This window comes from Hemicordylus capensis, chromosome 4 (genome assembly GCF_027244095.1).
Source record: "Hemicordylus capensis ecotype Gifberg chromosome 4, rHemCap1.1.pri, whole genome shotgun sequence".
NCBI classification, from domain to species: Eukaryota; Metazoa; Chordata; class Lepidosauria; order Squamata; family Cordylidae; genus Hemicordylus; species Hemicordylus capensis.
In genome coordinates, this window is record NC_069660.1 from 94084714 (window position 1) to 94098813 (window position 14100).

Here is a 14100-nt window from a genome sequence, read left to right on the forward strand (position 1 = left end):
AGAGAACAAGCCCTGGAAAGGTGGGGAGAGGGTGGCTGTTCAAGGCACCTGAGTGAAGGAAGGTGAAAAAGAAGAAAATATAAGGGCTCCTATAGGTTCCATCCCTTAAAAGTTTGGGGGTTTCAGGAATCGGGCGGCTTTTGTTCTCTAGGGGGTTCATAAAACAGAGTATGGGTCGCTATGTATGGTAAAAAGGTGCAATTCAGAGGGTTAAGGACTATTATGCCTTATATTATAGGCCAGCGTTGTGCAGTGGTTAGAGTGCTGGACTAGGATGGGGGAGACCCAAGTTCAAATCTCCATTCAGCCATGATACTTGCTGGGTGACTCTGGGCCAGTCACTTCTCTCTCAGCCCAACCTACTTCACAGGGTTGTTGTGAGGAGGAACTTAAGTATGTAGTACATCGCTCTGGGCTCCTTGGAGGAAGAACGGGATATAATTTTAAAAAAATAAAAAATTATTTCAGTCAGGTTGGCTTAAGGCCTATATATGACTTTGCTTGCACAGAAACACACACGATTTAGCTGATATATATTGGCTTAAGGCCTATATATACACCACTATTTAAGGCCTATATATACATACCACCATCCTGAAAGAAAAGGGGAGGGGGCACTTCCCAGTGTTTTGCACAGAGTGTTGCATATCTGACTATTTGGTCATTGGGCAGAAGCCATGGCTGCGTGCTTGGTGCAAGGAGCTCCTGACTCTCAGGGAACAAGTTCGTTCTCTCAAAGCCAAAGTGGCTGATCTGGAGAAGCTCAGAGGGGTACGTGGACAAGACCTTCAGGGACGTGCTAGCTAGAGGCATCCCACTCCCAGGCCGATGGCTCCTTTGCTGTCATAGAGAATGAAGGTCTCGGGGAAGGAAGAAGGACATCATTCTGAGGAAGAGCAAAACACTCCCTTAGAAGGAACCCTTTCCGTGAATGGTGAGTCCATATCCTCTCACACAGGGATACAACTCTGGGGTGGGGGCCTCCTAACACTGGGCGATTTGATCATTAGGGGTATAGAGAGACGTGTCTGTGACCCGCATGTAGACCGCATGGTGACTTGCCTGCCTGGTGTGAAGGTTGTCAATGTCATGCGACATCTAGATAGGCTGTTATGCAGTGCTGGGGAGGAGTCAGCTGTCGTGGTGCACGTCGGCACCAACGATGTTGGAAAATGCAGTTGGGAGGATTCAGATAAAATAGAAGGGGACAGAGTACAATCAGATAAAGAGCAGAAAGAAGGCTGTGCTAGCTGATCAAAGAAATCAAATGGCCAAAAAAAAGGTACACACCAGGAAGGTTTTTCAATGTATAAGTGCTTATATGCTAATGCTAAAGCCTCTGAGCCATGATGGGAAAGATAGAATGCTTGGCTTCTAATGAAAACATAGATATAGTGGGCATAATGAAAATATGGTGGAACAGTAAGGACCAGTGGGACAGTTATTCCTGGATAAATTCTATAGAAAGGACAGGGAGAGGTGAACTGGGGGTGGAGTAGCACTGTATGTTAAAGAAGGGATAGAATCTAACAAGCTAGAAAACCTAGGAACACAAGAATCCTCCACAGAAACTCTATGAGTGGCAATACAAGGTCTGAAGGGAAATGTGGTACTAGGGATATGCTATCACCCTCCAGATCAAAATGCTGACAGTGACTGGAAGTTGCAGAAGGGAATCAGCGAGGCGTCAAAAAGAGGCAGAACTATAATAATTCATCTTGGGATTCTTAAATCCTAAACACTCCCCTTTCAGTAAAAAAATAAGAATCAATTTGTTTCCAGTGCAAACTGTAGAATGTTTTACTCAAGGAGATCATAGTTGCTAGAAGGACTGTCTACTTGAAGGAGATCATAGTTGCTAGAAAACTAAGACCTGGTGCGAGATGTCAGTGTTGTGGAACCCTTAGTGCGATCAAATTCATGTGCCCATAACGTGACCATAGATCAAATTCATGTGACCATAGTGTGATCAAATTCAGCATATATGCAAGGAGAGAATCACCAAGGGAATCTAACACAGTGTTTGAACTTCAGAAGAGGAAATTGCTCTAAAATGGTGAAAAGAAAACTAAAAAGGGAAAACCAGGAGAGTCACTTTGCAGAATGATGGAGTTTATTTAAAAGCACAATAATAGAAGCCCACTTAGAATGTATATCAAAAAGGAGGAATGGTCACCAAGTCTGGAAGGATGTCAGCATGGTTAACACATAGAGTCAAGGAAGCTATAAAGTGGAAGAAAACTTCCTTCAGAAATTGGAAGGTCTGCCCAAATGAAGCGAACAGAAAGAAACAAAAACTCTGGCAAAAAAAATGCAAGGAAACAAAGAGAGAGGAGAAAAAGAGTTTGAGGAACGTTTAGCTAAAAACATCAAGGGGAATAACAAAAACTTCTTTAAGAACATCAGAAGCAGGAAACCTGCCAGGGAGGCAGTTGGTCTGTTAGGTGATGAGGGAGTTAAAGGATTATTAAGGAGGATATGGAGAAACTAAATGAGTTCTTTGCATATAGCAATAGCAATAGCACTTACATTTATATACCGCTTTATAGCCGGAGCTCTCTAAGCGGTTTACAATGATTTAGCATACTGCCCCCAATATTCTGGGTACTCATTTTACTGACCTCGGAAGGATGGAAGGCTGAGTCAACCTTGAGCCCCTGGTCAGGATCGAACTTGTAACCTTCTGGTTACAGGGCAGCAGTTTTACCACTGCGCCACCAGGGGCTCATTGTCATTGCATATGTCTTCACGGAAGAGGATACTGAGCATATACTTGTGACTGAAGAAAGCTTCTCAGGGACAAGGGCTAAAGAACTGAATCAGAAAGAGGTGACGAGAGATAATGTTCTAAACCAGGCATCCCCAAACTGCGGCCCTCCAGATATTGCTGAACTACAACTCCCAGCATCCCTAGACACAATTTTTTTGTGGCTGGGTATGCTGGAAGTTGTAGTTCAGCAACATCTGGAGGGCCGCAGTTTGGGGATGCCTGTTCTAAACTGTCTGTCTAAACCAGGGCTGCTCAACTTCGGCCCTCCTGCATCTGTTGGCCTACAACTACCATAATTCCTGGCTACTGGCCACCGTAGCTTGGAATTATGAGAGCTGTAGTCCAAAAACAGCTGGGAGGGCCTAAGTTGAGAAGGCTTGGTCGAAACAAATCACCAGGACCAGATGGCCTCCACCTGAGTGTTCTCAAATGTGAAGTTGCTGACCTTGCAAAAATATATAGATTATAACTACAATCAGGCTGTGTCTTGGCAGGACTGGAAAGTAGCCAATGTAACACCAATTTTCAGAAAGGGATCCAGGGGGATCTGGGAAATTACAGGCTGGTTAGCTGAACATCTGTTCCAGGCAAACTGATGGAAAGCATTCTCAAGGATAAAATTGTTTAACATATATAAGTATAGGACCTGCTGAAGGAGAACTAGCATTGCTTCTGCAGAGGTAAATTTTGCCTCACTAAGCTTTTGGAGTTCTTTGAGAATGTCAACGTGTGTGGATAAAGGTAATCCAGTGGATTTAGTATATCTGGACTTTCAAAAAGCTTTTGACAAATTTCCTCAAAGACTCTTGAGAAAACCTAGCAGTCATGGGATAAGGGGATATGTTCATGTATGGATTAGGCAACTGGTTGAAGGACAGGAAACAAAGGGTAGGAATAAATTGACAGTTCTGTAAATGGAGGGAAGTAAGAAGTGGGGTCCCCCTGGGATCTGTACTGGAACCGGTGCTTTTTAACTTATTTATAAATTATCTAGGAGTTTGGGTAAACAGGAAGGTGGCCAAATTTGCAGATGATACCAAGCTATTTAAGGCAGTGAAATCCAAAAGAGATCGCAAGGAGAAAAGGATCTCTCCAAAATGGGGGAGTGGGCAACTAAATGACAAATGCAATTCACAGTTAGCAAGTATAAAGTGATGCATACTGGGGCAAAAACCCCAACTTCACATATACGATGATGGAGTCTGAGCTTTCGTTGACTGATCAGGAGAGGGATCTTGGGATTGTGGTGGGCAGCTGATTGAAAGCGTCGACTGAACATGTGGCAGCTGCGAAAAAGGCCAATTCCATGCTTCGAAACATTTGGAAGGGGACTGAAAATAAAACTGCTAATATTAGAATACCCTTATAAAAACCAAGGTGCAACTACATTTGGAGTACTGTGTACAGTTCTGGATGCCTTACCTCAGAAAGGACATTACAGAACTGCAGAATGTGCAGAAGATGGCAATGGAGATGATTAGGGGGCCTAGAGCACTTTCCTTATGAGGCAAGCCTACAATACCTGGTGCTTTTTAGTTCAGAAAAAACACGAATGACGGGAAATATGATAGAGGTCTATCAAATCATGCACAGTGTGGAGAAAACTGAGAGAGAGAAATTTTTCTCCTTCTTGTATAACACTAGAACCAGGGGTCATCCCCTGAAATTGATTGCTGAGAAAATTTTGGAATGACAAAAGCAAGTTCTGTTTCACACAATGCAAAATCAACTTATGGAATTCTCTGCCATAAGTTGTGGTGACAGCCACCAGCCTGGATGGCTTCAAGAGGGGTATAGATACATTCATGAAGGACAGGTCAATGGCTACTAGTCTTGAGTTCTATAGGCCACCTCCAGCCTCAGAGGAAATATTCTTCTAAATACCAGTTGCAGAGGAGTAACAGCAGGAGAGAAGGCAGGCCTTCGGCTCTTGCCTGTGGGCCTCCCAGAGCCCACAGGCCCATATTATGAAATTAACTGAAACAGGAGAACTGTGAGGTTTATGGGAAAATTCTGAGAAGAGAAATTAGTTAAAATATTTGTTATTTTTAATGATCATTGGTGTGTGTGTGTGTGTAAGAAAAAGAAAAAAATGAAGTACATATTTAAAGTAAACACAAATCTCCTGCTTCTTGTTGTGTCTTTATTCACTGCTGAATAATCATGAAGTGGGATAACACACTATTACTGAATCCACTAATTTCATGTAATTGTGTTTTTTTCAAGTGGGGGGAGCAAGTGTGACTTTATCTTAATTGAAGGTTTTATTAAGTTCTTGGTTTTCAACATCAGGAAGTTCTACCTTGTGGTTTGGGTTAGCTGTTTCCCAGAGTGTCTAATCAGATTTTCTTTTTCAAAACTCCTTGAAATTCAGTACTCAAAAAACCTTTGGCTTAAGGTAAGAGTCAAGATGCTTTACGTTTTCACTCATGGCCTAAAAACAATGGAAATTGCAAGTTAAGGTGCCCATCTTAACCTGTGCCATATAAGCTGTAAATACCTTGTACAGTCTGGCATATGATGATGGCTTTAGAAACGAGACTCCATGTACCCACACTTTGCCTCGGTCTTTCAGTTGCACATTGGGCTGGAGAGGGATGCATCCAGGCAGACATTTAACAGGTGCAGTTTCCCTAATCAATTCCTAGGGATGCCTCTGATGAATTTCTGCCTGATGCATCTCTGATCAAGGCAAAGTGTGGGTATATGGAGCCTAATTGCTAAAGCTATCATATACCAGACTGTACAAAATCTTTACAGTTTATATGGGCACAGAAGTTAAGATGGGCACCTTCATTTGCAATTTCCATTCTTTTTAGAGCATGAGTGGAAATATAAAGCATCCTAACTCTCATCTTAAAACAAAGGTTTTTGGATTACTGAATCAGTTCTTACACTGCCATTCTAGAATGCTAACCACCAATACTCAGAAATCATAAATGATATAGAAGATTCAGGCACTACTGTTTTATCTGACATATAATACAGGGTCTAGAAATTAAGAGAACACCCAAATCTTGATTTGTACTTACTGTGTTAGGGTAATGGAATTCAAATTTCACAAATGCATCCAAATCATTTGACGCCACTCCTAAGTTAAGAGAGAAATATAGTTGAGCAATATGTCCCTGAGCAACTAATCAACAACTTTCTCAATGAAGCATTAGATACATATGAATTCTTGCACCTTGCCATCCAGTGGTCCAGACACTGGGATATGCCCTCTCTCACTGTCCTACAAGGCATCTCCTACTTCCTCTGTAGAACCAGTCTCTCTCTTGCCTCTGCAGATAATGGCTGCAGGGTTCATGGCATGGTTTGAAGAGCAATGGGCTAATAAAGCATTTTATGAACAAAAGTCCACTAATGACCCCACACAAAAGGACAACTAGTAGCCTCTGTCTAGAAATATTTCTTATTGCAAACTGCTATGTTATACAAGCCTCATCCAATCACCATGAAAGTCCCACAATATTTATATATATTTCTCTTAGGCATACCCGTCGCTAATTCCATGTGTGGCAGCTCTTGCAAGAGTTCCAGCAGCTGCCGAATAGTGACGGGGACAGGTGGGAGGGAAGAAAATGGTGGCGGCAGCTGGCCAGCCGGCGGGAAAACAAAAGGGCGGCAAGCTGCAGCCGGGCAAAGAGGGAGGTCAGCTGGCTGGCCGGCAAGAAAACTGGTGGCGGCGGCCGGGCAGGGGAAGTAGCGGTTGGCCAGCAGGTGGGTGGGGGAAGCACGGGGGGTGGCGGCAGAAGATGACGGTGACAGTGAGGGGGGAGACAGCGGCATGGAGAGGGGGATGGTGGCAGTGGCGAACTAGAGGCACAGATGCTCTGCACCCAGTTCAGCTAGTTTAGAATAAATTCTTAGTGCCTTACATGCCAACTTTAGATTACCTGGTGGAGCAGGAAGATTTATTCCTCGGACAATGATGAGATGCATTTCTGTGCTAGTGAGTTCAGAAAATATCCTGCAAGCAAATAAAAGAACCACATGCTCACTTCAGCAATCTGATGCACCCCATGTTCCAGGTGTTGCAGTACCACTTAGCAAGTGTGTAGAAATAAGGACTGACAAGGGTCCTATGCAATGGGGTATAATCTCATCTATGGTTTAACGTTATGTGCATGAGGAGAGCAAAGCCTCAGGCTCATGCATCCCCCTTGAGCTCACACACATGCCAAGGGAAGAGATTGAAAGCTTCCACTTTAGAATAAACTGCTGTTTTGTGTTATGTCCAAAATTAGGAAACCATGTTTCATCCTAGCCAGAGTTCACATACCAGGATCTGGAAGCAGATCAAACCATGGTTCCAGATCCTAGTTTGTAAACTAACCACAGTTCTAATTACAGTCGTCTCAGTTTGGCCATAATGGGGAACAGCAGTTTTTTCTAAATCAGAAAATGGAATTTTTGAAATCACATTGCACATGGCGGAGGGGGTGTGTGAGCCCAAGGCTCAGCTTTCCTCATGTATATAATGCTAAACCACAGTTTAGCATGCAGCTACTGTTAGGATAGGAGATAAGTTGTACTAGATATCATCAGGAGGAGGGGTGCCTTGGGCTTGACACAGAGCTGCCATTTTTGGTGGCAACTCCATGTTTCTTGTAATGCTTCGCTTTGCTCTAAAAACAGTCACCTTAAGAAAAAGAAAACAGAAGAATTCTGCACTAGTTGGGAACCCCAGCTTAGAAGTGTGTAGCATTCTGGTTTGTGAACTCAAAGAATTCATAAAGGATTCTTGAAGCTTATCTCTCTATGGCAAGGGTGGCCACACCTGGCCTTCCAGCTACTGAATTGCAACTCCCATAATCCCCAGACACAATTTATTGTGATGATGGGAGTTGTAGTTCAACAACAGCTGGAGGGCCAAGTTTGCCCACCTCTGCTCTATGAAACAGAGATCTGTAACCTTCTCATCCTTCTGTACATAATATCAGCCCTTGGCTTTCCATACCTTACAATTTTAAAGGTCCTTTCTTCAAAGTGATGGCTTGGGGGATCTAGCCCCTGGGCCTGCGCAAGCTGTAAGATGTCCACATCTTTTTTACAGTTCTGAGCCAGCTTTTCAAACCTAAAATACAAGGTAGAAAAAACAAGGTACAGGAAAAGGGAGAAGCAGCAGTAGTTCACTGCCAGAACTTCCCTTGGCTCCAGGCATTTCAATAAGCAAAACAGCCACCAACGACCAAATCAGACTCCAGTAGAGACTGAAATAGCTTCATGCCACACATCAGCAGTTGAGCTTTGATTAGAACGTTACACAGGAACTACCAGGCTGAAACCAGCCAAAGGGTTTCATGTACCCAAAGCCATTGCTGATGGCTTTGGGAATAATAGATATAGGTATATATGTCCACAAATATGCCCAATTTTCTAAATAAAACAGAATCCCCTATATTTAAATTGTATCAGACAGACATTAATTCTAAAGAGTGGTGTAAGCCACTCTGAGCCTTTTGGGAAGAACAGGATATAAATTTAACAAACAAACAAAAACCACCACAGGGAATGAGACTGTACAATCTTGCTGGGCAATCTGTTCCATTTCTAAACTCTAATAACAAGAACAAAGTATACTTCATAAATACAGAAGCAATTATAGGGGCTTATGAGTTGAACAATGTTTTAACTAACAAAATTAGAAATGGGTCACGTCAAAAGTCCAATTTGGGATGTGTTCCTGTGCTAGCAGCCACCTAAGGGTCCAGCGGGGAATCAACTTGCCTAGAGAGCAGGAGGCTGTTGGTTCGAATCCCCACTCGTGTGTTTCCCAGAATATGGGAAACGCCTATATCTGGCAGCAGTGATATAGGGAGATGCTGAAAGGCATCATCTCATACTGTGTGGGAGAAAGCAATGGTAAACCACTCCTGTATTCTACCAAAAAAACCGCATGGCTTTGTGGTCACCAGGAGTCAACATCGATCCAACGGCACAACCTTCCCTTCCTGTGCTATCATCAGAGTTAATATTTTTTTCTGCCGACGTCCTGTGCCTTCAATAGCTATATCACAAACAGATTTATAGCAGATGTTGTATTTCCTATTACTACATGCAGGAAAACTTCACATGCTGAATATCTGTTTGTCACACAGCTGTTAAAGGCACAGGCGCCCTACCAGAAATGTTGGTATCCCTACTGAGAAAGAACCACAGGGGCTACCAAGTCCAACATCCTACCCCACAAGGCATGAGCACCAACAACCTTACAAATTAACAAGGTAGTGTATCAAAATCTAAGCACAGAGGTGAATCAAGTGTGCCCAAGCAAATACCTCCAAATGTCTCAGAAGTGACAGAACCAAGGTACACTTCACAGAGTAAAGGGAAATAAGCATCTCAGAGTTCACTTGCTAATTTGACCTAGAGGGAAATTTCTTCCAAACACAGAGAGATCAAATGGACCAGAGCATGAAAGTAAAATCCATTCACAGATTATAACCTACCGAGAAGTTTCAGTTACATTTCCTAGATGCGTGAACTGCTTGGAATACTGCAAACATTTCTATTCACAAGGGGAAGGAAAAAAAAGGTGTCAACCACAGACTGCCGTTAGAAGCAGGTTTCAAATAAAAACTTTTTATTGCACAGGCACTTTTATAGTTCTCCTTGGAGAAAAACTCTAATTTTAAGCAGTTCTTAAAACACGGCAACTTTAGAATACAGTACTGTATGAATCGTTTATTCATCTAGCTCAAGAGACATTTAGATAGACCTGAGAGCTGCTTGCATAACATTAGAATGTGAAATGGCAGATCAAGAATTCAGTATTGTGATTTTTATTTTTTACAGAAGAGCATTAAGGAAGAACTCTCTTTATACTCTCTGTGTGAAATATTCTACATGTGGCATGTAATATAAGGCAGCAGTTCTTGAACTCTTTGAACTCTGGTCTCCCTCCTAAGCTAACTCTTCCTTCTAGTACCACTAACCATGCTCCTTCACAGGTAGGTATGCAGAGATCTTTGCTTGCAGTTGTATGCATGCAGCTTGTTCCAGCATGTCTCAGTTGGGGTACTAAGAGGATCAGAAGAGGTTCTCTCTCTGATCTCCCCATTCCTCACCCCACAATGTGCATATAGAATTACAAGACGAAAGCAGCAGCTCTGTTCTTCCCAAATCACTTTGGATTATTTGTAGAGAGCTTATTTATATAGCACTATCAATTTTTAGGGTACTTTTCAAAGTATAATAGGACAGGTCCCTGAGATAACAAACGAAAAGGTGGAGTACTTAAGGTTGGGGACCAGGGATAGATTAGGACTTCTGTTAGTGTACCGATCACCCCACTGCCCAAACGAGTCCCTAACTGAGCTGACAGACTTGGTCTCAGGACTGGCATTGAAGCTTCCCAGGCTCATGGTGACAGGAGACTTCAATGTTCACTTTGGGACCAAATTGTCCAGGGTGGCTCACGAGTTCACAGCGGCCATGATCACTATGGGCCTATCCCAAGTGGTGTCAGGATCATTGCAGATTGCTGGTCATACGCTCGATTTGGTCTTTTACACTAATCAGGGTGGTATTACATGGGTGGAGACTCCTTTGTGGATGGACCACCATCTGGTTAAGGTTGGACTCAGAATCATGTCCCACCTCCACAGGGGTGACGGGCCTATTATGATAACTGAAGTGACTGGATAATTGAACTGACTGGAGCACAAGTGGAGAAAGACTCGACTCTAACAGATTACAACACAGAGCACATTTAAAGACCTATACTCTGGCAACACGTACAGCAAAGAAGAGATTCTTCTCTGCCCATCTTGCATCTGCAAGCTCACATCCAGAGGAGTTATCCAGGGCTGTGAAAGGACTAGCACATGCCCCTCCTTCCCTGAATCTGAATTTGGAACCATCAGTTACCCATTGTGACATTTTAAATGAGTTTTTTGTGGATAAAATCTCTTTTATATGGGCTGACCTGGACTCCACACTTATCACAGAATCTATAGTGGAGGTGACCAGTGACTCCTCTTATATGGTGATGTTGGATCAATTTCAGTCTGTGTCTCCTGAGGAAGTGGACCAGCTGCTTGGAGCAGTGCAGCCTACCACCTGTTCTCTTGATGCTTGTCTGACATGGCTTATACTCTCCAGTAGAGAGATTACTGGAAAGGGCCTAGTAGACATCATAAATGCTTCTCTGAGTGAGGGCAGAATGCCTTCCTGACTTAAGGAGGCAATTATCGGACCTTTTTCAAAAAAGCTTACATTGGACCCCAGAGAGGTAAGCAATTATAGGCCCGTCTCCAACCTTCCATGGTTGGGCAAGATAGCAGAGAGTGGTAGCCTCTCAACTTCAGGTAGTACTAGATGAAACAGATTATCTAGATCCATTTCAAACTGGTTTTTAGGTGGGCTATGGGGTGACCAACTGCCTTGGTTGACCTGATGGATTATCTCCTATTACGAACTGACAGAGGGACTGCAACTGTGTTAAATTAAAAATACTGTGTTTTTAATAGTTCTAACATTTTAAATTTTAATTGTTGTCCTGTTTTAATATTTGTATCGGTTGTTTTTATTGTTTTGTTATAAACCACCCAGAGACTTGCATTTTGGGGCTGGGAGTGGGAGGCACTGCTTTGCAGTGGTTCCACTCCTACCTCAGACAGATTCAAGATGATGTCACTTGAAGACTGTTGCTCTTCAAAACAAGAACTCTAGTATGGACTCCAACAAGGTTCTATACTGTCTCCAATGCTTTTTAACATCTACATGAAACTGCTGGGAGAGATCATCAGGAGGCATAAACTACCTACATGCCTGCCTGGAAGCAGTGATGGGCTGGATGATGGACAACAAATTAAGACTGAATAAGGAGGTACTTATTGTGCAGGGTCAGAACTCAAGAGACAACTTCGAGCTGCCTGTCCTGGATGGGAGTCACACTTTCCCTGAAGGAATAGAGAAGTCTGGGATTGCTTCTGAATCCAAATCTCTCTCTGGTGTCTCAGGTTGAGGCAATGGCGTGGACAAAAGTGCTTTCTATCAGCTTCGGCTGATATGCCAACTGCATCCATTTCTTCAGAACAACCTCAGAACAATAGTGCATATGCTAGTGGCCTCCAGACTGGATTACAGTAACACGCTCTATGTGGGGCTGCCTCTATACATCAACAGGAAACTGTAATTGGTGCAAAATGTGGCAGCCAGGTTGGTCTCTGGATCATCCCGAAGAGACCACATTACACCTATGTAATGTGACACACTTGTTCACCAGGCTTTTAATTAAGACTCATTGATTTTAACATTGTTTTAAAATTTTAAATAGTTTTAATGTCTTAATTTTGTTTTATAATTTGTGTGTTTTACTGTAAACTGCCCCCCCAGACACATGAGTTTTGGGTAGTATATAAATAAGTTAAATTTTAAAAAACCAACCTCAACATATTTTAATATATCTGTGAGCTGTGTTCTAAATAAACATATCAAATTTGTGTGAGAAGAGAGCTTGTCTTGTGGTAGGAAGCATGATTTGTCCCCTTAGCTAAGCAGGGTTCACCCTGGTTGCATCTGAATGGGAGGCTAGAAGTTTTTAACACTGTAAGATATTCCCTTCAGGGGATGGAGCCACTCTGGGAAGAGCAGAAAGTTTCAAGTTCCCTCCCTGATAATATATTCTCCAAGATAGGGCTGAGAGAGACTCCTGCCTGCAGCCTTGGAGAAGCCGCTGCCAGTCTGTGAAGACAATACTGAGCTAGATAGACCAATGGTCTGACTCAGTATATGGCAGCTTCCTATAGGGAGGAGAGCTGGTCTTGTGGTAGCAAGCATGACTTGTCCCCATAGCTAAGCAGGGTCTGCCCTGGCTGCATATTAATGGGAGACTTGATGTGTGAGCACTGCAAGATATTCCCCTCAGGTGATGAAGCCGCTCTGGGAAAAGCAGAAGGTTTCAAGTTCCCTCCCTGGCTTCTCCAAGATAGGGCTGAGAAAGATTCCTGCCTGCAACCTTGGAGAAGCCGCTGCCAGTCTGTGAAGACAATACTGAGCTAGATAGACCAATGGTCTGACTCAGTATATGGCAGCTTCCTGTGTTCCAACATGGGAGATGATGAAGGAATGGGAGATAGAGGTAGAATATGCATTTATTTCAGTTAGGCAGGCTTCAGGGTTGATAAAAATCGATTTCAAAAAATGATTTTCAAAATTTGATTTTCTTTTTAAAAAACCATAAAGAACCTTGTCAAAGATATCATCATGAATATTAATCATAATTATATTCTATGAACATGTTAACTGCAATATATGGGGATGAGAGATAACATTGCTGATCAGTCCTATTCTTCAGGTGGTACACATGCAATGCTCTCTCTCTCTCTCTCTCTCTCTCTCTCTCTCTCTCACACACACACACACACACACACACACACACACACACTCTCAAGCTGTTGCTCCAGTGCAAAGACAAAGAATGTCAATGAATGTACAGAGGATTAGGAGGGATGGAGTAGATTTGCGCAAGGGGAGGAGTCTGGCTATAAATGCATGGGATGGGGAGGGGAGGAGAACAGAAAGTATAACCAAAAGTAAACAGAACATATTTATGCAGGCCTGAGGAAACTTTTTCTGGGTGTATCCTCCATTGTAGAAGGGAAACACCTATCATGGCAGCAGGCTATAAAAGAGATCCAATTTATTTTCATATTTTTATGACGTTCCTGTACTCGTGGGCAAGAAAGGCATGAAACAACATGTGAGAAGTGTGTGCCTACCATGTAAAAATGAAACATACATCTCTAAATATTTTAAAAGGTTATATTAGATAATAATGTACTTTTATAGATAATGATGATTAAATAGAATCTTCCTTAGTAATTTAAAATGTGATTTTAAATAATTTAAATTGAGTCCTTCTGTGAAGTGATTTAAATAATGATTTAAACCATGACTTAAATCAGTTTGATCTAAATCAAACCAACCCTAGCAGATTTAATTATGGTTGGCTACTGGGACTAAGGAGTTAATGGGGTAGAGAAATGTACAAGTCTATGTGAATCAGCAAGACTTCTTTGTCAAGGGGCATTTAATCTACCCAGGTCTTGGCTAGTGGGGCAGCAGGAACTCTCTCCTGCAGGATCCTGTCCTCTGGAAATTCATGCCCTCCTCCCCAAGTACGCAAGAGTTTAAGAACCACTGTTCTAGATGGGCTGAGGGGGAAATCAAGGGGGAAAAATCAGTACTCTGAAACGGGCTGCAGATTCACATGAATTTTGATCCACACCAACACTGAAAAAAGCATAGTAAGAGAACAGGGGAAAGTGTTAAGGACACAGAGTTCTCCACCCTTGATTCTACTGGAGTGAGGAGTCATC

The 14100-nt window shown here is 42.7% G+C and overlaps 1 protein-coding gene across 3 annotated transcripts in view; it reads right to left on the reverse strand.

The window, feature by feature from the left end:
* The window catches only part of CC2D1B (coiled-coil and C2 domain containing 1B), a 63858-nt gene that overhangs the window by 11187 nt on the left and 38571 nt on the right, over positions 1–14100 (reverse strand). For all 3 annotated transcript variants that reach the window (XM_053313648.1, XM_053313649.1, XM_053313650.1), the window contains exons 17-20: positions 9226–9284; positions 7734–7850; positions 6670–6743; positions 5803–5861 (exon numbers count right to left, since the gene is read on the reverse strand). In XM_053313648.1, coding sequence (XP_053169623.1) covers positions 5803–5861; positions 6670–6743; positions 7734–7850; positions 9226–9284 — 309 coding nt within the window. The remainder of the gene's footprint in view (positions 1–5802; positions 5862–6669; positions 6744–7733; positions 7851–9225; positions 9285–14100) is intronic.